A 24,859-nucleotide genomic window follows, 5' to 3' on the forward strand; every position below is an offset into this window, starting at 1 on the left:
CCCTGTGCCCCCCCCCCCCATTTTGGTGTTCACCTCGTGTCCCCCCCCATTTTGGGGTTCACCCTGTGCCCTCCCCCCCCATTCTGTTGCTCACCCTGTGTCCCCCATCCCTATTTTGGTGTTCACCCCCTGCCCTCCCCCCCCATTTTGGGGTTCACCCCGTGTCTCCCCCCATTTTGGGGTTCACCCCGTGTCCCCCCATCCCCATTTTGGTGTTCACCCCATGCCCCCCCCCGTTTTGGGGCTCACCCCGTGCCCCCCCTGTCCCCCACAGGCCGCCTGGGCGAGCGCCTGTCCCTGTGCCGGGCCGGGTGGCTCCGGGCCCCGGGGGGGTTCGTGGCCACCTACACGCACGGGTGGGTCCCCCCCGGCCCCCCCGTGGCCATGGGCACCTACGGGGCTCTGGTGGCCTGCGGGGGGCCCGGCTCGGGGCCCCCCCCGGCGGAGCTGCGGGAGTTGGGGCGCAGGGTGGCCCAGCACGTGGTGGGGTTGGCGCCCACCGCGCTGGGGACCCCCGAGGACGAGCTGGGGGGGGACGGGGAGACGCGGCTGCTGGCACAGGGGACCCTCCTGGAGCCGGGGGTGCCCCTGGGCCGGTACCTGCGGGACCGGGGGGGGCTCCAGGTCTGGGACTTCCTGCGCTTCCAGTGCGGGGAGGAGCCCTCCGAGGAGCCCCCCCGGGACCCCCCCGCGTCGCCGGCATGAGGGGGTGTGGCTCGGCCCCTCCTCCGGAGCCAGTTTGGGGGGCCCCGCCCAGATTTGGGGGGGATGAAGCTGAATAAAGGTGTGAAGGAACGAGCCCAGAGTATTTTGTGGGATCTCCAACCCCCCCTCCCCCAGGACTGCTCCCCAACCCCTCCATGCCCCTGCCGGCCCCCCCAGGGAGCCCCAATTTCCTGCTGGTTTTTAATGTCAAATCGATACAAAAAGGGGCCCAAACCCCTGTGGGGGGGTGATGGACTGGGGGGTGCCCAGGAAACCCCAAACCCTCGGGGGGTGGGAAGGAAGGAGGAGGGAGGATGGCTGGGGGTGGGAGGGGGTGCCCAGGACACCCCAAAACCGGGGGGGGCACAGGGAGGCTGTTTTGGGGCATTTTCTCTCACCCCTCGGGCTGTTTGGTGGTGACCCAGGGGGTGTAAATGGGGACGCCCCTCGGCACCCTCATTGTGGGGGGGTGACACCCCTGCGGGGGCACAGGGGAGACCCCAGTGTGGGTGTCGGGTTTGGGGGGGTGTGGGGACCCTCCCCCCCATTCCCGGGCTGCCGTGGGGTCCCCCCAGCCCCGGGTCCCTCATGGAGGGGGGGAGAGGGCACGGATGGGGAGGAGCGAGGGGGGGGAGGTCACAGGGTGTCCCGGGTGGCGTCTGGGGGGGTGTCTCCCCATCCCGTCCCTGCCCCCGGGGTGGGGGTCCCTGGTGGGACGGGGGGGGGGGTCGGTGGTCACAAGGGACATGGAGGGAGGGGATGTGGGGGAGGGCAGGGGACAAAGGTGATCTGGGGGGGGTGACAGACGTTGGGGCCGAGGGGCGGTGGCAGCCGGGGGGGGACACAGGTGGTAGGAGCTTGGGGACAAGGAATGGGGGGAGGGGGGCCGGAGATGGCACCCCCCCTCCCCCGCCGTCCCCCCCTTTCCCTGACGTCACCGGCCGCCTCCCGGGACAAGTAACCGGGAACAGGCCGGGCTGGAACAGCCTATCCTGGATTACTTGAACCGGGCCGAGGCCCTCGGATGGCCCCCCCTCGCTTCGGAGCCCCCCCAAGACACCCCTCCCGACCCCCCTCCCTTCGAAACCCCCAGCACCCCCGTCTCGCCCCAAGCCCCCGCGCCCTGAGCCCTCCAACACACCCTCCCTCCCCCCCGGACCCCCCAAAAACCCTCTTTCCCCCTCCCCCTCCTCCGGACCCCCCAACAACCTCCTCCTCCTCCTCCCTCCCCCGGACCCCCGCGGACCCTCCAACACCCCTCTCTTCCCCCCCCCCGGACTCCCCAACACACTCCTTCCCCCCACTCCGGACCCCCCAACACCCCCTCCCGCCCGTCCCCACCGGGTGGTCCCGGGGGGTCCCTGTCCCCGCCCGCTCCCGGGGTCCCAGAGGGGTGTTGGTTTGGGGACACCCCCCAGCCCCAGAGCGGGGTGTCCCCCCCCCCCGCGGCCTCGGGGCTGCCCAAACCCCCCTCCGGGATTGGGGGGCGGGGGCGTGTCCCGGGGGGTGACAGCGAGGGGGGGGCACCACCCGGGGGGCTCAGCCCTGCTCCCCCCCCATCCCGGGGGGCTCAGCCCTGCTCCCCCCCCATCCCGGGGGCTCAACCCTGCCCCCCCCCATCCCGGGGGCTCAGCCGACCCCCCACCCGGGGGGCTCAGCCCTGCCCCCCCCCCCCACCCGGGGGACTCAGCCCTGCCCCCCCCCCCATCCCGGGGGCTCAGCCCCGGCCCCTCGCGGTGCCGCCCCCTCCCCTCCCCTCCGCTCCCCTCCCCTCCCCTCCCCCCCCGTACCTGCCGTTCCCGCCGCCGTCCGGCCCGGGGGGGGTGGGGGGGCAGTGGGGGAGGGGCGGGGGGGTGTCCCCGTGCCGGGGTGGGGGAGGGGCGAGGGTGGGGGCGGGGGGGCCGCGCGCGCCCACCGGAGGAAACGGGGCCGCGGCGGTTTCAAGGCCCCCCGAGAGGGGGGAGGGGAGGGGGCGGGGCCCAGGGGGGTTGGGGGAGGGGCGGCCTCGTCCGGAGCGTTTCGTTATTTTGGGTATTTCGGGATTTTCGTTATTTTCGTGATTTTTTGTGACGGACGCTCTGGGGGGGCGGGGCCGGGGGGGGCCTTGAAACGGTCCGCGGGCGCCGATTGGCTGAGCGGGGGCGGGGGCGGGGCCTGGGGGCGGGAATTGGCTGGGCCCGGAAAGGGGGCGGGGCCAGTGCGTGTTTACCTCGCGAAGTGCCCGGGCGGGGGGCGGGGCCTCCCCGGGACACGCCCCAGTGTGAAGAGGCGGTGCCTTCCGGGACACGCCCACAGACGGGATGGGTGGGGCCTTCACGGGACCCGCCCCCAGCACTGAAAGGGCGGGGCTCCCGGGACACACCCTCCGGCGGGAAAGGGGGCGGGGTCTGGGCAGTGCCCCCGCCCACTCTGAATCTTCCAGCCCAGAGGCCCCCGGGCCCTGGAATTTGAGCCCCTTTTCTGCCTTAAATGCCGTGGAATTATTAATTTTGTTTAATAAGACAGAGAATTCCCACTTTTCCCAGTTTATTTATTACTTTTTTATTAAGAAATGATTCGTTATATATTTTATTATTAATATATAATTATATCTAAACTACATCATTATATTATATTTTATATAATTAATATAAACAAATATATATAATATATACTTTGTACTATAAAATATATGTTATAATATATCATTATAATATAATAGTTAATATATTATATATAATTTGTTATATGCTGTTTTATAATATATAATTATGCAATATATCATTATATACGTATTATATATAATATCTATAATATGTATAGATATTATATTGTATATATTATTTTTACCAAATATAACTCAAAATTCCTCCTGTTTCAACCCTGAATTCAACCTATTTCCCGCCAAATTCCTCAGTTTCACTCCAAATTCCTTCTTTTTCATCCCAATTCCATCTGTTTTACCCCAAATTCCACCTACTTCGCCTCAAACTCCTCCCGTTTCAAACAAATTCCTTTTGTTTTCCCTCAAATTCCTATTTGTGTCCAAATAAATTCCACCTATTTCACCCCAATTCTCTCCTATTTCAGCCAAATTTCTCCTGTTTCTCCCCAAATTTCTCCAAAGGAAACTGTGTTGATTTGTTTTAAGGAAAATCCAGGGGCGAAAAGAGGAATTTGGGATTTTTCTTTTTAAGGAAAATCTGGGGGACGGAGGATCCCGAGTCCCGCGGGAGGGAGTGTGGCTGCCGGGGCCGGGGCGCTCTGGGGGTGCCCGAGGGGATCCCACCGGGATCCCAAATCCACCGGGATCCGTTGGGAGCTGCTTTTCCACCGGAATCACGTCGGAGCCGGATCTTCCCGGAGCTGCTTCCCGCAGGTTGGATCCGCATCTCGCAATTCCCAGTTTCCCAGGGATCTGAACGCGCAGGTCCCAACGGGATCAGTCCCCCGGATCCCGCGGGATTCGCAGCCACATCCTGGGGGGTTGGTTATTCCTCAGTTACGGAGCGGAATTCATCCCAGGGCAGCCCAGCCGCAATTCCAGGGACAAAGGGGGAAAAGCGGGAATTTTCCGGCCGGCGCGGGGAGCGGGGCCGCCGCACTGGGAGCGGACTGGGAGCGTCCTGCTGGCAAACTGGGACCGGGACTGGACTGGGAAGGGTCTGGTATCGCCCTCCGGGAGCGGGGCGATGGGGCGTGGGGGCAGCAGCCCCTTCCCGTGGGTCTCCCAGACCACCCCCCAACCCCCCCATCCCCCTTTCCCTGTTCCCCCCGGGGGTTCCCGAGGGGAGAACAGCGGGAATGGGGCGAGCAGGGACCCCCGGACACCCCCAAGGGACACGGGGACGTCCCCAGTGTCACCCCCCCAAGTCCGCGACCCCCCCTTTCCCCCCAGTGGGACGGCTTTGGGTCTCCGCCAAAAATCCAAGTTCCCGGCGAATCCCGGCTGGATCCGGCACCTCCGGCACCACCTTGGACCTGCCTGCAGGTGCCACTGGTGCGACGTGGGCACGGGAAACTGGGGGTTGATGGAATTCCTCAGGAAAACAGACTGGGAGTATAATTTTTATTTCTAAAACGGAGTGAAACTTGAAAAGGAAACAATTCCCTTTCCAACTGGAAATTCCAACCAACTGCTCCATCGTGTTCTCTGAGAATTGCTGCCCTTAAAACCTTCTGAGGGCTCATTTGGGGCTCCAGGAGCACCCAAAAACCTTGGGAATGCTGGGAAACAGCTTAGTCCCCTGTGTCAGCCCTGGCCCAAGGCCAGAGCCTGGCGGCAAACCTGGCTTTTAATGAGAATTTCAGAAACAGCCTGGAATATCCCCAATTAGGGAAAACTCCCAAGGCTCGTCTCACCAACCCCCTGGAGAGAGAGGGATGGAAATCCAGGAAATATCAACGGACCTTTCCCGGATCAGCTGTTGGGGGGGGGGGGGGGAGGGGGGAAATCCCCCTGGACTGGAGGGCTGGGCCGGGTCTCCCCAAGGCCCGCCGGCTCCGCAGCTCCTCCCGATCCCGATCCCACCGTTCTCCCGGGAATCCCGGCTCCGCTCCTGCCGCGTCCCGGGGCCGTGCCGCGCTGGGGGACGGGGGTCCCGCGGCCCGGGGGGGCCTGGGGGTCTGTCCTGCCGCGCTGGGTGACAGAGGGGTCCCGGGGGAGCCCGATCGGATCCCGGCGCCGGGATCACCTGGTGACGGAGGTGTCGGAGTCCACGTGTCCCAGGAGGAAGAGCTCGGGGCGGGCAGCGAAGCCCAGGCGGCCCTGGGGGGGGGGAAGGCGACAGTTAGAGCCGAGGGCAGTTAATGAGCCCGCACTGAGCCCGGTTTAATGAAGCCCAAAACGAGCCTAATTTAACGACGCCTAAGCTGAGTCTGGTTTAACAAAGACCAAATTGAGACGGGTTTAATGAAGCTCAAGTTGAGAAGGGTTTAACAAAGCCTGAATTAAGCCTGATTCAACAAAGGCGAAGTTGAGCCCGACCTAATGAGACTGAGCTGCACAGAGTTTAATGAAGCAAAGCTGATCTGAGTTTAACGAAGCCCCAGCTGAGCCCAGTTTAGCAAAGCCCGGGTGGGCACCGAGGTGGCAGTGCCGACCATGGCTCCGGCATTACCATGTGCCCCCGTTAATTAGTGCTCTGACCCAGTGCCGACGGGACCACTAATTGGGAATGGATCCCGGTGTTAATTGGGAACGGATCCCGGCGTTAATTGAGGGAGGGTCCCGGTGTTAATTAGGAACAGATCCTGGTGTTAATTGGGGCGGGTCCCGGCCCGGCCCCACCCACAGCTCCGAGTCGATCCCTCCCGCAGCCTCAATTAACTCCTGCTCCAGCTTAATTAAACTGGAGGGTGGATGAGCCTTAATTAGCACTGACAGCATAGGTGGGTTAATTACAGGAGGACGCTCCGAACCCTCGGGATGAGCCCGGATGATCTTGGTGTTAAACGGTGCCGAGCTCGGGCCGGGCCGGGCTGGAGTTGAGGCTCCGGATCGGGGGAGGGGGAAAGGGGGGTAAGAAAGCAGGGAAAAAAACTGGAATTCCGTGGTTTTCAGCGCAGGGGTGGGTCGGGCCGGAGCAGGGCAGGATAGACGGGCCGTGTCCTGGATCCCACTGAAGGAATTCCAGCGGGAAGGCACCGCAGAGTGACGGACCCTCCACTCTCTCGGTGATGACACGGTCACAGTGTGACCCCGGGAGCGAATCCCGCGGGATGGGGACGGGGACGTGCCCCCCCCCCGGAGCTCGTCCTACTGACACAGCTCCGTGAGCACTGGGGGCTCCACCACAGCCAGAAACAGCCGGCGATTGGAGCAGACCCCAAAAAACGACCCAGGAAGCCAAGTTGGAAAAGTCTCCGTGTTTTAATGGCGAAGGGGGTTCGTTCACACAACCGGGGAAAACTCCAAATTAGCGCAGCGAGGAGCGGAGCCCACGGACAGGGACCCGATCCAGAGGCTCTGCCATGGAGCTGCTGCCACGCAGTCAGTGTTTCAGTGTTTCAGCCACGAGAGCTGACCCCTCCCAAACCAACGTTCCCGATCCAGGAGAGCTAGGGGGTGTGTACAGCGGGATTCTGGAGCCGGAGTCCAACCCGTCCCCTCCCACCCCTGAATTCCCAGGGATCGTGGCTGTTGGGTTGTGGGAATGGGTGTAAAACCTATAAGTGTTACACTACAGGGTTAAATCCTGCTGGAATTCTGGGATAATGACCTGAAAACTGAGAATCCATCCCGTCCTAATCCTTGCTTGGGTCAGGGGGAGCCACAAGGCTCAGTTCATTTGGGAAAGGGTGGGAAAAGCGGATACAATCCTGTCTCTAATTAGAGTGTTTTCCTGCTGGGCTCTGGGTGTTGCCACCCGTGTCCCTGGAATGTGTCCTGGACACCATGGAATAACCCCAGATCCTGGGCAGTGATGGATAAAACCCTATGGAAGCTCTAAGCAGGAAGGAGCTGCCCCAACCTGCCCCAATCCTGGGAGCAAGCCAGGTTTGCTCATGGAAGGGAAGAAATCCCAGTGACCACTGGATCCCAAAATGGCATCAGGGCAGCATTCCCAAGGGTTGGGGATTTTATTTCAGAGAGAATTCCCTGCCTGGGACAGGGGGTACAGGGAAAGGCTGATGGAATTACAAGGAAGCCTCATTACAGCAAGGGTTGGAGCCCCTGGCACTGGCCAGCCCTGCTCCAAGGATCCCAAATAATCCAGGGCCAGGCTGGGTGGGAGCTGTGACACCCACTTGGGAGGGGAGCCCCTCACCCCCACCCCTGCTCCATCCTGCTAGATCCATAAAGCATTTTGGGATCTAAATCCATGGAGCTATGCCTCTGCCATGCCTCCAGGTGGACAGAGAAGGGAGTTCCCCTAATTAACCCTAATTTCCATGATCCAGAGGTCCAAACCCATCCCAGGCAGGATGAGATTCCAACTCCCCCTAGAGCTGGAGATCTGAGAGATGCCCCATTCCCTCCATCCCAATCTGTTCTGTTGCACTTGGGTTGCATTCCCAGCAAAGCTTCTCCCAAAAAAACCCAAAATTCATTAAACACCAGCAGAAAGTGAGATGGGGGAATTTAAATCTGGGAAAAGCAGGAGCAGCAAGGAAACCCCTGGAAAAGACTCTGGAGCTTCCACAGCCTGATTTTGAGCCATAATCCAGGGATTTTTGAGAACTCCAAGAGTGTTTCCACAGGTCACAGGGAATAAAGTCACAAAATCATAAATAACCACAAACTCGTTTCCTTTGCTGACCCCAAAATCCCACATCGGGCCAGTAAAAAACAGTAGTGACAATATCAATGCTGAGGTTTCCCGTCCTCGTGGGATTTCCCTGGGAATGGGAAGTGTTTTCCAGTGAAAAAGGACCAAATTTGGTCAGGCCGGGGTGGCAGAGGTAGATCCGGCTGTAGTGTCACCCCGGTCCCCAAATGCCACCCAAAAGGGGGATTTGGGTTTTTTGTAGCTTATTTGTCTGGATTATCCAGGACAGAGCTCCTGGGAGTCAGTGTTTGTGCTACTTGGGGTCAAACACCCCGGGATGAGGAATTTGGGGGGATTTAAAGGACAATGAGGACAGGAGGGGTCAGGCTGCTCCCATGTGCCCCCCACCCCGGGGGGAATTTGGGGGCTCAGCAAAGGAACAGCAGCAGGATTCCGGCAGTGCCGGGCGATCCGGGTCCTCCCGCGCGTCCTCCCCCGGGAACGCGGCTCTGGCGGCTCTGGCGGGTCCTGGACCCCCCCATTATTTGGGGGTCTGGGGCGGCGGCTCCAGGTGCAGGGTCCGGGTGACGCTTACCGTGTTCCCGCAGGCCAGGAAGGAGGCGCCCAGGGCGATGAGGCACAGCCACGTCTGCGGGGACACGAGGGGACAGTCAGGGAAGGGACAGAGGAGTGGGAGGGGCAGAGGGTCAGGGAGTCGTGGAACCCTGGGATGGGTCGGGGTGGAAAAGCCTCTGGGATCGTTGGGTCCAGCACTGGCACCAGCACTGCCAAGGCCACCACTGACCATGTCCCCAGGTGCCACATCCACACAGCTGGTAAATCCCCCCAGGGACAGGCACCTCTCCCTGCCCTGGGCAGCTGTGCCAGGGCTGGACACCCCTTTCCAGGAAGGGATTTCCCCCAATATCCAGCCTAAACCTCCCCTGAGGCCATTTCCTCTCATCCTGTCACCTGGGAGCAGAGCCCAACCCCGCCCCGGCTACCCCTCCTGTCAGGCAGGTGTTGGGGAGGGAGAAGGTCCCCCCTGAGCCTCCTTTTCTCCAGGCTGAGCCCCCCAGCTCCCTCAGTTCTCCAGCCCCTTCCCAGCTCCATTCCCAGCTCTGGACATGCTCCAGCCCCTCAGTGTTCTGCAGTGGGGACCCCAAACCTCAGCTGGGGTGGGGGTGAAGCTCCACTAATGACCCCACAGAGTGATCCATTGGGGGGTCCCTCACTGGATCAGAGATTGGCCACTCAAGGAGTTGTGGCCAATGGCTCCATGCCCAGGGGATGAGTGGGTTTAGACCCCTCAGGGTCTAAACTGGGACCAGTATCCGGGAACAGCCTCACTGGGGACACAGATGGGGGTCACGTGCAGGTGACATCGAGCTGAGGGGGCAGGTGACAGCCCGGGGGGGGCTCATCCCACAGCAGGGGAGGGGGTTCTGCTCCTCTGCCCCCTCAGGTGAGACCCCACCTGCAGAGCTGCCCCCGGCTCTGGGGCACCAACACAGGGAGGACGTGGAGCTGTTGGAGCAAGTCCAGAGGAGGATTTTGGGAAGGAATTCCTCCCTGTGAGGGTGGGGGAGGCACTGGCATCGATTTCCCAGAGGATCTCTGGAAGTGTTCAAGGCCAGGCTGGACGGGGCTGGGAGGTGGAAGGTGTCCCTGTGCACAGCAGGGGGTGGGATGAAATAACCCTTAAGGTCCCTCCCAGCCCACCCCACCCCGTGGCTCCATGGTCACTCCATGATTTTCCACCTCTGTGACACACAGGCAGGGACAGAGGAGCCGTGTGCTGTTCCAAAGTCTTCCCAGCTGGGAGGGGGCCCAGGTGGAGCCCAACTCACCAGGTAGGCCACGAAGGACAGGTAGACGACACTGAGCACGGCAGCCCCGATGTACAGGCCCAGGTTGTGGAGGTCCTTCACGTAGGCCACCACGAAGTACATGTTGATGCTGCAGATGAGGAGGATCAGGAGGCCCCCGGCCACCTTCCAGAACCTGGGGGCAAGGAGAGACACAGCGGGGTGAGCACAGTGGGGGGATGGCCCAGGCCAGGAGGTGCTCCAGGTGAGGTGCTCCAGGTGAGGAGGTGCCCAGGTGAGGAGGTGCCCAGGTGAGGGGCAGGTGTGACCAGGGGGTTCCCGTGGTACTCACAGGCCGTTGGCGAAGTCGTGCATCACAGTGGGCAGGCTGGTGAAGGTGAGCACTGGGATCAGTGCAAAGGGGAGCTGGAACAGGCAGGAAAACAGGGAAGAATGAAGAGTGGGAAGTGGCCTGATTATCATGGAGTGCTGGAACAGTTTAGGTGGGAAGGGACCTTAATGCTCATCCCCACCCCCTGCCATGGGTAGGGAGGGACACCTTCCACTGACCAGGTTGTTCCAAGCCCCATCCGAGCTGGTCTCGAGCACCTGGGGGCTGGGAGGGGCCTGATCCCACCTGGCTGGGAACACCTGGGGCTGGGAGGGGCCTGACTCCACCCGGCTGCCCCCTGCTCACCTGGAGGCTCATGAGGACGTTGAGGAAGTCGTTCATGCCCGTCAGGTGCTCGACGTCCTGGAAGATGGCGACGAAGAGGGTGGGGGTGACGGCGATGGAGCGCGTGAGCAGCACCCGGGCAAAGCGGGACCAGCGCAGGTTCAGGAACCCCTGGGGGGGCACAGGGTGGGCGAGGGGTGAGAAAGGGCTGAGCAGCGAGGAGAGTGGAGCACAGGAGCACCACAGGGCCAGGAACCCCGGGGGGGGCACAGGGGTGAGGGGGTGAGATGGCAACGAGGGAGGGCTGAGGAGGGAGTGAGGAGTATGGGGTGAGTACAGAGGAGTAATGAGTAAGGAGTACAGAATACAGAGTAAGGAGTATGGAGAACGTAGTGAAGAGTAAAGAGTAAGCAGTAAGGAGTACAGAGTGAGGAGTAAGGAGTGAGGAGTAAGGAGTACTGAATACAGAGTAAGGAGTACAGAGGAGATGAGTCCGGAATACGAAGCAAGGAGTACAGAGTAAGGAGCACAGAACCCAGAGCAAGGAGGCCGAGGTAAGGAGGGAGCAGGGGGACGGTACCTCCATGACGAACTGGCCCGAGTAGGTGCCCGTCATGGTGGAGCTCTGCCCGGCCGCCAGGATCCCGATGGCCCAGATGTAGAGAGCGGCAGGGCCGAAGTAACACCCCAAAACAACGCCCTGGAACAGGATGGGGGCAGCTCTGTCATCTGAGTGAGGGGTGGGCTCAAGGACCCCCAGGATCTCTTCCCCCCGACTCTGTGTTCAGGGATCCCTTTGCTGGTCCCAGTCCCCAGCGCTCCCAGTTTATCCAGAAGCAGCAGCTGCCACCAGACAGGGCCACCAACTGCCCCAGATGTGGCTGTGCCAACCCAGGGACACCAGATGGGGTCATGAGGCTGTCCCCCCACCAGGAACACCAGACAGGATCACCAGCTGCCCCAGATGTTGCTGTCCCTCCCTGGGGACACTGGACAGGGTCACCAGGCTGTCCCAGATATGGCTGTCCCACCCCAGGGACACTAGATGGAGTCACCAGGCTGTCTCAGATGTGGTTGTCCCCACCCTGGGGACCCCAGACAAGGCCAACAGGATGTCCCCAAGCCACTCCCCTGGGGACACTCACCCCCTTGTATATGTCCACCTCCAGTGTCTCGTTGTTGTTGGGGAAGAGAGAGGAGTGGGGGCTGCTGGAATTGACACAGACCTGGTTCTGCAAGGGCACAGAAGGGCAGGAATCAGGGAATGGGCTGGGGTGGAAAAGCTTTTGGGATCATTGGGTCCAGTGGTGACCCCAGCACTGCCAAGGCCACCACTGATTATGCCCCCAAGTGCCACATCCACACAGTTGTTAAATCCCCTCAGGGATGGGGACTCCACCCCTGCCCTGAGCAGCCTGTTCCATGAAGGAATTTTCCCTAAAATCCAACCTAAACATCCCCTAGCAGCCTTTTCCTCTCATCCTGTCACCTGGGAGCAGAGTCCGATCCCCATCTGGCTGCAGGGAGTTGCAGAGCCAGAAGGTCCCCCCTGAGCCTCCTTTTCTCCAGGCTGAGCCCCCCCAGCTGCTCCTGCTGCTCCAGCCCCTTCCCCAGCTCCGTTCCTGGCTCTGGACATGCTCCAGCCCCTTGAGGTCTTTGACCCCAGGACTCAGGGCTGGGCCTCAGCAGTGCCCAGCACAGGGGAAGGGGCACTGCCTCGGTCCCTCAGTCCCAGTCTGTCCCAGTCCCCCTCACCACGTCCGCGTTGGTCTTGTTGAAAAAGGCCTCAGCGAAGACGGCGACCACGAAGATGTTGATGATGAAGGACACGAAGAGCGCGATGCACGACTCGATGAAGAAATACTTGTTGGCCTCTCGCACCTGCCGCTTGTTCGAGCGATCCACCTGCCTGGACTGGGGGGGACAGGGACAGGATGGGGGGTGGGAATTCACAGTTATCCTTGGAATTATGGCTGATTGAAGCGATGGTGGGACACAGAACATGCCCTCAGGTCCCACACCCCACAATGGCCACGAGCTCCTCTGAGGGGTTTTTCGTGTCCCCCTCCCACGGTGGGACCCTCAGGACCCTCCCCACCCCCAGGTGCTCACCTTGACCAGGGCAGAGTGCAGGTACATGTTGTGGGGCATGATGACAGCGCCCACGATGCCCACGGCCTGCTCCAGCTGGGGCGTCCCACAGTCCTTGCAGTAGGGGATGAACAGCCCCTGCAGCACCTTCTCCTGGTTGGGCTTCACCGTGATGTACTGGGGACAGGAAAATGGGGGATTTGGGGCTGTGACACGTTGGCTGCTCCACAGCTGATATGTGGCTGTTTTGGTAAAAAATGAAACCACGAGCCGACTCAAATCTGCCCAAAATGTGGCTTTTAAGTGTCCATCACCATGTTTGGTGCTGATTTGGGATTGTAGGATTGAATCATGGACTTGTTAGGGTTGAAAGAGTCTCTGGGATCGTTGGGTCCAGCACTGGCACCAGCACTGCCAAGGCCACCACTGACCATGTCCCCAGGTGCCACATCCACACAGCTGGTAAATCCCCCCAGGGACAGGCACCTCTCCCTGCCCTGGGCAGCTGTGCCAGGGCTGGACACCCCTTTCCAGGAAGGGATTTCCCCCAATATCCAGCCTAAACCTCCCCTGGAGGCCATTTCCTCTCATCCTGTCACCTCGGAGCAGAGCAGAGCCCGACCTCCCCCTGGCTGCCCCTCCTGTCAGGAAGATGTTGGGGAGGGAGAAGGTCCCCTCTGAGCCTTCTTTTATCCAGGCTGAGCCCCCCAGCTCCCTCAGTTCTCCAGCCCCTTCCCAGCTCCATTCCCAGCTCTGGACACGCTCCAGCCCCTCAGTGTCTCCTGGAGGCAGGGGGTACCTCGTATCCAAAGGTCAGTGCCATGATGGTGATCAGGAACCCAAAAAACGCCTCCAGCTTCCGCAGGCCTGCAAGGAGGGAAAGGCCCCTTGTCAGCAACCCGAGAAACCCTCAATCTCAGATTTAATTCCTGGAATTCTGAAGGATAAATTACCATATTTGTCGAGGAAGAGGAAGACAAAGGTGTCAGCGATGGTGATGAGCACCCCCCCCCAGAGCGGGATCCTGCGGGCAAGAGCGGGGTCAGTGCACACCCAGAGTCCCAAATGCCCTTCATTTAGGGCTTTTTCTGGAATGGATCTGCATGTCCAGGGGTTCTTCCCAGCCTGAGCAGGCATTGGGATGTGCAGGGCTGTGTCCTGCTCTGAGGGAGGCGACCCTCTGAATCCTGAGGGAAACCCCAGGTCTGTCTGTTCCAGTTCCATTTCCTGCCTTCCCAGCTCAAAGGACACCTTCCCAGGAATCCTCTATGGGATGTGGAGTTTGGCAGGAAGCTGCACCCCAATTGTGTACCAGTCAGAGCTAAAACCAACTCCAGACCCTGTGGGTCCCACAGTCAAAATCCAGCACCGGAGGCTGAGTCAGCGATGAGACCTCAGCTGGTGGGGGTGACTCACGTCCTCAGGGCTGAGCTGGGGGCATTTATGGGGTGATAGAGTTTTTGGTTCCCCTTTCTCCTCATTTCCTGCACAATCCCAACTCACTTGCCCACAGAGAGCAGGTTGATGGCGATGGCCGAGCCGATGACCTCCTGCATGTCCGAGCCGATGATGGCGAGTTCCACCATCAGCCACAGGATGATCCGAGGGAACTGGGGGCAAAGAAACACCCAATGCCATGAAAAACAGGGGAAAATGTCTCCTCCCACGGGGCTGTGGTGATCTCATGTGCAGGAATGGGATCCTCTCCCTGCCCTGGTTGCTGGTGACCATCACTGCAGCTGCCCTGGAGCTGAAATCCCAGCTCCTGTGGCAATCCCGGGGAGGATCCGGGTCACTTGTGTCACCCCATTCCTGCCCTCGATACGTCCTATTGTGAGAGTGAGACGTGGTATTTCCCTGTATGGACACACTGGGAAGGAGCACTGGGACATGTTCCAGGTGGGAGCACTGACACGGTGTCGGGGTTGGAGCACAGAGACCAGGCACCCCCAGTGTCCCCACAGCCCTTTCCAGTGCACAGGGCTGGGACATTCCCAGTGTCCCCACAGCCCTTTCCAGTGCACAGGGATGGGACATTCCCAGTGTCCCCACAGCCCTTTCCAGTGCACAGGGATGGGACATTCCCAGTGTCCCCACAGCCCTTTCCAGTGCACAGGGATGGGACATTCCCAGTGTCCCCACAGCCCTTTCCAGTGCACAGGGATGGGACATTCCCAGTGTCCCCACAGCCCTTTCCAGTGCACAGGGCTGGGACATTCCCAGTGTCCCCACAGCCCTTCCCAGTGCACAGGACTGGGCTGGCCCAGTGTCCCCACAGCCCCTACCCGGGCCAGCCTTGCTCATCATCATCAGCCCTTCCTTACACAAGCCTGAGGAACTCCCAAGCAGAGGATGGAACAGCCAGGGAGTGGTTTTGACCTAAAGGGCCATTTCTCTCCCTCTAATTCCTTGGGATTATTTCAGTATTCCTACCCCAGGAGGCAGCTGAAAATCCCGGATTTTCTTCCTGACTGGCAAATGCCAACATCCCTCCCCTCCCTCCTTGTGCTCCCCAAGCCGGGACAGCACTGAGGGACCCCAAAACATCCTCTACCTGCCCCATTAACAGCCCAGGCCCTCACCAAGCCCTCATGGCACCACCAAGGACATGGGGGGGGTTCACTCACCTTTTGACCCCCCCATCTCCTCCAGCCCCCCAGCACTGTCCCCAGCCCCCCTTGGCACCCCCGAGGGCCCCATGGGGGTGTCACCCACCGTCTGAGCCCCTCATGCCCCACACCCCCCCAGGACTGTCCCCAGCCCCCCTTGGCTCCCCCGAGGGCCCCATGGGGGTGTCACCCACCTTGTGGTACTGGCGGTGGCAGACCTCAGCCAGGTGCAGCCCCGTGACCACCCCCAGCCGCGCCGCCAGGCGCTGCAGCAGCAGCCCGATGACCGTGGCCAGCAGCAGCACCCACAGGAGCTGGGACAGGGAGACGGGGGGACATGCAGATATGAAGACACAAATAGGTGGGGAGACACAGAGAGCCACCCACAAGGCCCCAGGCCTGCCCCAAACCCACAGTTCTGCGTTGAAAATCAAATTATTGACATTTTTGAGGCAATTACACACCAGGAGCTGCATGGGATGGGATGGATCCAAAGGGACACAAAGGCAGGATCCAGGACCCTCCTGCCCCCCCCCTCCCAGGGTGTTCCCACCACCACCAGCCCCACATTCCAGATGGGATGTGGGTCTCCCCTGACCTTGAAGCCGGCGACGGCCCCGGACTGCAGGTCGGACTCGATGTTCCCGGGGTCCAGGTAAGCGATGCTCATCAGGAACCCGGGGCCCGTGAACGCCCACAGCTTGCGGAAGCTGAAGCAGGAATGCTGTGGGAAAAGAGGGACATGAGCAGGGCTTGGGGCAGCGCCCTCACTGACACTGCAGACAGCAGCTGGAGGGTCAGCCTGAGCCTTAACCCCATCCTAACTGATCAGCCTGAGCCTTAACCTCGTCCTAACTGATCAGCCTGAGCCTTAACCCCATCCCAAACTCCTGCCTGATCATTAATCCTGTCAGCCTGATCCTTAACCCCATCCTAAAATCCTGCCTATTCCTTAATCCCATCCCAAACTCTGCTTTAGGATGTCTGGTCCCAGTCTGAAGAGTTTAGGCTGAGAATAAAGGCCAAGGCCACGCTCAAGGAATCTCAGGGGGGAGTGGGATCCTCCCTCCCCAGCAGCCAAAACTGGGGGCTCCAGCCAAGGGCAAGAGGCACCCACAGCCCTGGGATGTCAGGAGACAGGGCTGTCACAAGGCCAGCCAAGGCTCCTGCTCCCTGATAAGGGAACACAGGGCCCAGGTCCCTCCCTGAGGTATGACAAGGCCTTTCCCTGCTCCAAGCAGGAGCCAGATCCCAAGGGATGAATCATTAACATGGCCCTCACCCCTCTCCAGACCATAGGAGACACCTCCCCCACTTCCCTCCCAAATCTCCATCTCCCAGTCACCCTTCCCAATCCAGGAGACCCCTCAGCCTTTCTCTCCCAAATCTCCATCCCCAGGTCCCCCTTCCTAGTCCAGGAGAACTCCATCCCCTCCTCTTCCAAATCCCCATCTCCAGACCACCCTTCCCAGTCCAGGCTGGAAGGGGAAGTGGTGCCCATGGGAATGACTCAGGTGCCTGAGGCAGATTTTTCCATGGGGTTTTTCTCCCTCACCGTCTCATCCTCGGGGATTGGGATCTTGCTGTCGAAGTAGGTGGTGAAGGGCTCCTCCTCAGTGTCCTCGGGGGGCTGCAGGGGGCTCCTGCTGCTGGAGATGGTGCTGACCACCCCCCCGAGTCCCCCGGGCTCCCCAGAGACATCCTCTGCAGGGAGAGAGGGAATGGGAATAGTGAGAATCCCTGGAAAGACAAGAAATTCTGGCGAGGGCTGGCAAGCCCCACAGGCAGAGTAGAACGAGCCAGACAATACTAATTAGGTGATAAAGAGATAATTAAATCAAAATATCCCACACTGCTGCACCCCCCAGAGCCTGCTGCCGTCCTGGAATCTCCTCTCCCACCCGGTCCCAGGCTGGAGCCAGGGATTTATTTATTCCAACTAATTTTAAAATCCCAGGACACAATGTGGAGTGAGGGCAGTGCCAGTGCCCCTGCAATGATTAACCAGGCTGGATGACCCAGATTCCACGGAAACCTGGGGCTGCTCCTGCACCACTATCCCAGACTCTCCCAGCTGGATCCCAGGGACACACGTCTGGAAGTGAGGGACAGCTGGGAGATACCACACAACTCTCCCCCCAGGGAGAGCCAACACTGAGAGAATTCCAGGAGTTTCAAAAGGTAAGGAGTGAGGAGAATGTCCAGGAATGGACACACTCATTCCCACATTCCAACCCCAGCCCCCCACCACCTCCAGCCGAAGTCTCGATCCCGATCCCGTACTCACTCCCAATCCTGTTCTCACTCCCAGTCCTGCTCTCTCTCCCACTCTCCCCACGGGACATTTCCCTCCGGGAGCAGCGTCCCAGCGCTCTGGGCTCGGACAGGGCAGCTCTTGGCCCAACTCTCCTATTGCATCACCACCGAGCTCCTCCTTTTCCCGGGGCCTCCCAGAAACCTGCCAGGGCCACATTTACATAAGGGATTTGGAGCTGCCCAGGTGTGCAGAGATCCCTGCCCAGGACATTCCTGCCAAGACGTTCCTGCACAGGCTGGGCTGGTTCGGCTGGTTCAGCCAGGCTGAGACCCCAGGGTGCTGTGAACCTCCTGCTGGGATCACCCCAGCACCCTGGGGCTCATCCTGGCACCCATCCCAGCACCCCGGGGCTTATCTGGCACCCAGGACTTATCTCAGCACCCTGGGGCTCATCCTGGCACCCCGGGACTCATCCTGGCATCACCCTGGGGCTCAACCCGGCACCTTGGGGCTCATCCTGGTATCCCGGGGCTCATCCTGGTATCCCAGGACTCATCCCAGCACCCCAGGGCTCATCCCAGCAGCTCCAGATGAGCCCGGAATGAAGGAAAGGAAGGAGGATGAGGAGGGCAGCCCCCACCCCGTGCCCGGTCCAGCCTCACCGTAGGACGCCTTCCGCTCCATGTCCGAGCTCCCCATGGTGGGGCCTTTCCCGTGCTCCAGGGACTGGTTTATTCTGGACACATTGGCTGCAAAGGAGAAGGGAAAAATCCTGTTAGGAAGGAGAATCAGAGCTGGCAGGAGAGTGGGGACAGCCAACAGCTCTGGCAGGGACAGATCCACTTCCCAGGCTCTTTTCCAGCTCTGAGAAATCTGGCAGGGATGGACTCACTTCCTGGGCCCTTTTCCAGCTCTGAGGGTCCTCGTAGGGATGGGAGGGGTAATTTGGGCTGGGACCTGCTGGGAAAGTCCCCCATCCTCCCCCCAAAAAGGACTGACGGGCACCAACGTGGCAGGAGTGTCCACAGGCAGCTGGAGCTGGTTGTGAAACTCCAGTCCAGGAAACAAGGGTGGAATTTCCTCACTGTGGAAACCACATCCCATCCCCCCCTTCCTGGTGCTTATGGCACCCCTGGCACCCACAGCACCCTCTAAAACCTCCCAGAACCCCACCATCACCCCTCAAACCCTCCCAGCATTTCCCCAGCTCTCCCAGGCATTGGGAATTGGGTTAAGGGCAGGTTTAACTCCTTCATCATGATCTGGGTTTAAATCCAACCCACGCAGGACTGAGCCAGAATCTGGGCTGGGGCTGGGACTGGAGCAGGAGGGAACCAGAAACTGGGATGGGACTGGGAATGGAGCAAGACGGAATCAGAAACTAGGATGGGGATGCAGCAGGAGGGAGCTGGGGATGAGCTGGCACCCTCCGGGCTCTGGAGGTTCAACCCCCTCAAGCCCCCAAGGACAAGCCAAAGTCCCTCAGTTTGGTCTGTAAAGCACTTAATCCCTCCTCAAATCCCATTGGATTTGAATGGGAGATTTCCATAAAACAAAGGAATACTGGTTCAGTGAGGATGTAAAAGAAAATCATCAGCCAGGGATTCGGTTTAAGCGATTTGAACCAATTTTAGGGTTTTAAAGATGAATTCCCAGTTTCACAACCAGCCCTGGAGGTGGGTTGTGACTGAGCCAGGTGCTGAAACCACTTGAGAGGGGTTAAAACACCTGAGAGGGACTGAAATCCCCCCAAAGATGCCAAAGTCACCTGAGAGGTGGGGAGACACTGCTGGAGCCACAATTGTTGGGTTTCCACCCAGACCACCCCAGGTTTGGAGCGATGACTCCAGGGGAACGTGGGCACTGACCCCTCTGGACCCCCAAAATCCCCACTCCCACCGAGGCACAGGGGGGAGTTGTGTTATTCCCCCACTTTAACCTGGAGTGTTTGCACAAGCACGTGGAGTCATGGAATATTGGAATGTTCCCAAAAAGATCACCGAGGCCAACTCCTGGCCCTGCACGGGACACCCCAAAAATCCCCTTGGACACCCCCTGCCTCTTCCGGGCTCTGATCACCCCAAACTGCCACACGCCGTGGGGAGAAAGGGGAGGAAACACCTCCAGGAGCTGGATTTGATCCCTGTAGGTCCCTTCCAACTGGGATATTCCATAACCTCCTGCCACCTCCCAGCCACAGCCCCGGACTTGCCCCAGCAGTTCCCCCCTGACCCAGGACCACCTCCCAGCTCCGACCCCACCACTTCCCTTCTTTGTTAAGCCCCAAACCCACAGCTTCCACTAAAACAAACCCCTGAAGTTCAGCAATAAGCCACCTTTTCCCAAATTGTGATCCAGGAGGAGCAGCCTTACCCTGGTAGTGAGTCCCACTGGAGCCTCACTCCGTGAGGGGCGAGGAGGACAATCCTGAGGGAACGTTCGTTACAGACCCACCTCAGTATCTGCCCCCACACCAGCCCAGCCTGGGCAAGGGTGGGAGGGGGCCCCTTATCTGCTCCAGCAGCTGCTGGGCTGGGAGATGGATCCACCCCCAGCACAGGGAACGTGTCCCACGGGTGCCCAGAGAGCCCTCTGTGGGAGGGTGACCCCAGGGACCCCACCTGGCTGCCCCTCCTGTCAGGCAGGTGTGGAGAGGGAGAAGGTCCCCCCTGAGTCTCCTCTTCTCCAGGCTGAGCCCCCCCAGTCCCCCCAGCCACTCCTGGTGCTCCAGCCCCTTCCCCAGCTCTGTTCCCAGCTCCAGCCCCTCAATGTCCTGCACTGGGGACCCAAAACTGATTCCAGGATTTGGGGTTTGGCCCCAGCAGTGCCCAGCACAGGGGGACGGGCACTGCCCTGGTCCCAGTGGCCGTGCTGTGGCTGAGCCAGATGCCCGTGGCCTCCCTGCCCACCTGGGCACACCCGTGTCCTTTCCCACGGGACACAGGCGTGGGCTCACCAGGCTCTGCCTCCTGGTGGTCAAACCCCCACTGTGACCCCACTGCTGTTACACCCAACAGTCCCAGGCATTCCCAGGGGAATATTCCCTGGAATACCACAAGCCCCGAGCAGAACATCACGAGGTCACTCCACAAACCCGCCGACACGGTGCTGCTGTGCAGGCCTTCTCCACCCACAGAGCAAACAACAATCAAGGAACAAGGGGCCCTTGTTCCACCCCCCCCTTCAAACCCACTGTCCAACGGGTCCTTCCAACAGCCACGGGCTCATCCTGCTTCTGCTCCTCCCCTCGGGGCACAGGAGCAGCCTGGCCCCGTGCTGGGAGCAGTTCCTGCCATTGAGGTCGTGCCTTTGATGTGGGGCTTTGAGCTGGGCTGGTCCCTGCAGGGCAGGCAGGATCCTCACGGATCCTTCTGGAGCAGTTTTGGGGCCAACATCTTGTTTTGCTCCACACACAGACACCCTGTGGGCTGGTGGTGACACCGGGAGCCCTTCACCTGCTCACCCTGACCCCTTAGTCCAGCCCTTCCAGGTGATGTCCCACTGGGAGCCCCAGGCACAACACCTCAAACTGGCACAGACAGCCCATCGTCCCAGCAAAGGTAACTGGTGAACTGGGTGGTGACTGGTGCTGGGGTAATGGTTGGACAGGATGATCTCAGAGAGCTTTTCCAGCCTTGATTCCCCAATTCCACTCCCTTGACCACCTTCCAGGTGTCCCCTGGCACTGGCACCACCAGGGTTGGGACCTGGAAAATCTTTTCCTTTGCACGGACTTGGGGGTTTCCCCGTGGGGAGCAGCACAGGGTCCATCCCTGTGGGATTCCTGCCCCCTCCCTCTGCCCCACTCCTGCCCACGACCTGAGAGGACAAAGCCAGCAGCGACCTCTGCTCCCGTTGCACGAGGACAGGTCATCTGCCCACATCTGAACAGGTCAGACCAGCTTGTTTCCTGCCCATCCCTCACCCCATCCCACATTCCAGAGCTGGGATATGCCTGGGTGCAGGAGGGCACGGGGGGCTGAGCCCAGCCCTGCTCACCTGCTCACACAGGTGTCCTCTCCAGGAAATTTGGAGCATGACCTGGTTCTTTCCACAGAAACACACGGAAACAACTCCCTGGCAGGGAGGAGCAGCTTCCTCCCAGCCTGCTCAGGAGCAGCTCTCTTCCCAGCCTGCCCCAGCTCCTGGATTTGGGAGCCGAGCGTGGGACAGGCGGCTGACGCACACCTGAGACTGTGAGAACTTTCACCACCTGTAATAAACCACCCGCGTCCAACCCACAACAACACGGGGCCGTTATTCCACCACCGGCTGCACCGTCCCGCTCTCCCACACCTCGGGAGCTCGTCCGAGGGCTCCCCTGCCCGTGGCCGAGCCTCCTCCCAGCGCGGGGAGGGCCGGAACCCCTTCCGAGCGCACCTTCACCCACAGCCACGCGGACCTCGGCCGGGAGCGCAGAGCCCCGCCCAGACACAGCGACATTCCCTGAACTGCCCCGGGAACGGGGAGAGCAGAGCCCTGCCCGGACACAGCGACATTCCCTGAACTGCCCCGGGAGCCTCCGGCACGGGCCGGACTCACCGTCCGCACCGGGACGCGCCGGGAGGCTCCGGAGCTGGGACCGGGGACACCGGATGGGGGATCTGCAGGGACAAGGACACGTGTCCGGGAACCTCAGCCCGGGCAGGACGAGCTCCATGGGATCTCAGAGATCCCAGGGTTCCATGGCGGGGATCCCGGGGCTCTGTGACTGTGATCCCAGAGGTCCCAGGGCTCCATGGGTAATCCCAGGGTTCCATGGCTGTGACCCCGGGGATTCGAGAGATCCCAGGGTTTCATGGCTGTGATCCCGGTGCTCCCAGGGCTCCGCGGCTGCTCCCGGGGCTCCGTGGCTGTGCTCCCAACGCACCCCAGCCCCGCTATAGGGTCGCTGCACCCCCAGCACCTCGAAAGAGTGAGGGAAGAGCCTGGGGGGCCCCGGAGCCCCCCAGACCCCAAGGAGGAGCCCAGAGGACGAGACTCGGTGCCGCCGCCCCCGCGGTGCCCGCCCGCAGGGACCCCCGGGACACCCCAAGGTCACCGGGGGTCCCCCAGCCCCGCGATGGTGGGGGGGCAGCGCCCGGGGGGCCGCGAGAGGCCCTGAGTGCTGGGGGGTGGGGGCGCAACGGCTCCATGGCCCCCCTTGTAAATCCACCCCGGGGTCCCGCAGCACATCCAGCAGAATCCTCCGGGCAGGATTCCCCTCCCCAGAACACCCGGGGACGCGCCCCCGAGGCAGGATCCCCCCGCTCCAAGGGGAACCTCCCCCTGGAGGGGAGTGGGACCACCCTCGAGAGGTCCCCCCGTTCCCCTCATGGCTCACCGGCCCCGGCCGCCCCCGGCCCCGCCGCCGCCTCATCCCCGGCCCGGCCGGAGCCGCGTCCCGGCGCGCGGAGCCGCGTCACGGGGCGGGACCGGGGGAGGGACCGGGGATGGCGCGGGGAGCAACGGGGGCGGGATCGGGAGGTACCGGGGGGAGCACCGGGGGGTGGCACGGGGGGGTACCGGGGGCATTGGGGATGGTACTGGGGGCGGCACCTGGGCTAGGCCCCCGTGCGGGGGGGTCACCTTGGAGGTGACAGGACCCCGGTGCAGTCCCAGTATGGGGGGCCGGGAGGGCCTTGACACCCCCGTGGTCTTGGGGTCGGGGGCAGAGCCCCAGCTCTGGGTTGAACCCAGTGGGGGGGCTGAGCCCCAGTGAGGCCCCAGGAGGGTCCCAGGACCCCAGTGTAGTCCCCAGTATGGGGGCCGGGGCACCCCCGTGGTCCTGGGGTCGAGGGCAGAACCCCAGCTCTGGGTTGAACCCAGTGGGGAAGTTGAGCCCCAGTGAGGCCCCAGGAGAGTCCCAGAACCCCGTGGTGGCGATGAGGGGGCACACCAGCTGCAGCATCCCCCTGCTCCCACTCCGAGCTTTTCCTAACAGCCGCTCATTCCACCCCAAATCGTGGATCCCTTTGGAGCCCAAGAGCCCCCCTGGAACTCCCCTCGCCCCCCCAGCAGCGCTTTTGGTACCAAAATACCTCTGTTTTTCTCTCCCAGTTCCCAGACTTTTGGCGCCCTCCGGTGCTGGTTCCCCCCCTGACTGCTCCCATCTCTCCCAGATGGGATTGCTCCCTTCTCTCCCAGAAAACCCCGTGTTTGGGGGAGAACGGCCTGACTGGGCTTTTCTTTCATTTGCTGCTTGTTTTTCCAGAGGGAAACTTTGCTCCTTCCAGAGTTCTTCCTCTTCCATGCATTCTCTTGGAAACTTGGAATAATTTGTTTTCAACCGCTCCCTTCCCAAGGAACAACCCCATGGATTTAACTGGGAATGGGACATGGCTCCTGCCAGCTGGGCACTGCTAAGGGTATTGCTAAGTGACCAAATCCTGGGAAAATGAGAAATCCAGGAGATGGGAAACTCCCTGATTCACCTTCAGCCTTGACCCGACAGTGCAAGCATCAGAGATGGGAATAACCCATCACTGCCCACCTGAATGCAGGTGTGACCGACCCCACAGGCAGCCTGGGCGTGGGAAACTGTCTGAATCCCCCAAATGCCGGGTGTTTTAGGCTGGGGGCCGTGCCAGCCCCCGGGGGGGGGTGTCAGTACTCACCCAGCTCGCAGCCGGGGGTGGGTTTGGTGGGCATGATGGTGCTCCTGCTGCACTCTTCGAGGCCCGAGGGTGTCCCACTCTCCCCTGGGGGGTGTCCCCTCCCTATTTAAGGGGTGTCCCCTCCTTCCCTCCCTCGCCTCCACCCGGAGCAGAGTTCTCGAGGGAGCTCGGAGGCGCCTCAAAGGCTCCTCAAAGGCTCCCGAAATCTCCGGCATCTCCTGATCATTAATTGACTCCCCATTAACCCTCTTTGAAGTGGCCCCGTGGCCGGGGCTGAGGAGCCTCCGGCGGCTCCGCTGATCCACGAGGGCCGGACTCTGATCGGGCCCGCGCGGGCACCGCGGGTCCCTCCGGTACGTGCGGGGAGGATCGTCCCGCGGGATCGATCCGCCCTTATCGGCCCTCCCGGGGGCAGCGATAACCCCCTCCCCAGATAAACAACAGCTGAGTGAGCAGTGCCTGGGCCCGGGAGGGGAGGGCACAGGGTGGGGACAGCACGGGGGGTGCGTGACGGGAGCCATGCGCCCGGGGGGGGGGCACAGGGGGGCCGGGGGCCGGCTGGAGGGAGGGAAGAGCATCCCAGAAGGATCCCTCCAAGGATCCCCGGGACATGGAGGGGCTGAAAGAGGTCTGAGAAGAGGCAACGCAGAACTTGGGTTATGGGAATTCCCAAGGAGCTTTGCTGGGGGTCCCGGTTCCCTTTGCTGGGGGATTTGGCCTCCCCCGTGCCCGGACAGCGGGGGAAGGGGGGGGGGGGGGGGGGAGAGGCCCCGCCACGGGCCCCTCAAAGGCCGGGAAGAGATTTACCCCCGGTGAAGCGGGAGGAGGGTCCCGGTCCAGGCTCCGGGCTGGGGGTCCCGCTGGCATCGGGAAGGGGGGGGCCTGTTCAGGCCAGAGGTCCCGGGGCCGGTACCGGGGGTGAGGGAT

The 24,859-nt window shown here is 61.3% G+C and overlaps 2 protein-coding genes across 4 annotated transcripts; one reads left to right on the top strand and one right to left on the bottom strand.

The window, feature by feature from the left end:
* Positions 1 to 3: 3 nt before the first annotated feature.
* Positions 4 to 798, top strand: TSFM (Ts translation elongation factor, mitochondrial; the record flags this gene model as incomplete). Its single annotated transcript, XM_039385857.1, has 1 exon — positions 4 to 798. A coding segment is annotated over one exon (702 nt), but the record flags the coding sequence as incomplete, so codon positions are not given.
* A 2,740-nt stretch (positions 799 to 3,538) lies between these two features.
* Positions 3,539 to 24,758, bottom strand: LOC113984179 (natural resistance-associated macrophage protein 2-like). 3 transcript variants are annotated; one of them, XM_039385855.1, is made up of 18 exons: positions 24,740 to 24,758; positions 17,999 to 18,085; positions 16,635 to 16,783; positions 15,678 to 15,803; positions 15,274 to 15,393; positions 13,974 to 14,080; positions 13,424 to 13,494; positions 13,270 to 13,337; positions 12,492 to 12,647; positions 12,135 to 12,293; positions 11,525 to 11,611; positions 10,960 to 11,079; positions 10,401 to 10,550; positions 10,056 to 10,129; positions 9,746 to 9,899; positions 8,491 to 8,544; positions 5,379 to 5,452; positions 3,539 to 4,163 (listed from the first exon to the last, which is right to left on the bottom strand). In XM_039385855.1, the coding sequence occupies exons 2-18, from the start codon at positions 18,033 to 18,035 to the stop codon at positions 4,127 to 4,129; spliced, it is 1,743 nt and encodes a 580-aa protein (XP_039241789.1). In that variant the 5' UTR covers positions 18,036 to 18,085; positions 24,740 to 24,758; the 3' UTR covers positions 3,539 to 4,126. The 3 variants fall into 3 exon arrangements, with proteins under 3 accessions (XP_039241789.1, XP_039241788.1, XP_027569782.2); XM_039385854.1 differs by lacking the exon at positions 24,740 to 24,758 and adding an exon at positions 22,660 to 22,693; XM_027713981.2 differs by lacking the exons at positions 3,539 to 4,163; positions 24,740 to 24,758 and adding an exon at positions 22,660 to 22,693 and having other exon boundaries at positions 4,739 to 5,452.
* Positions 24,759 to 24,859: the final 101 nt, after the last annotated feature.

The sequence above is a fragment of the Pipra filicauda genome, unplaced genomic scaffold (assembly GCF_003945595.2).
Source record: "Pipra filicauda isolate LSUMZ 115617 unplaced genomic scaffold, ASM394559v2 scaffold441_size551697_pilon, whole genome shotgun sequence".
Taxonomy (NCBI): Eukaryota; Metazoa; Chordata; class Aves; order Passeriformes; family Pipridae; genus Pipra; species Pipra filicauda.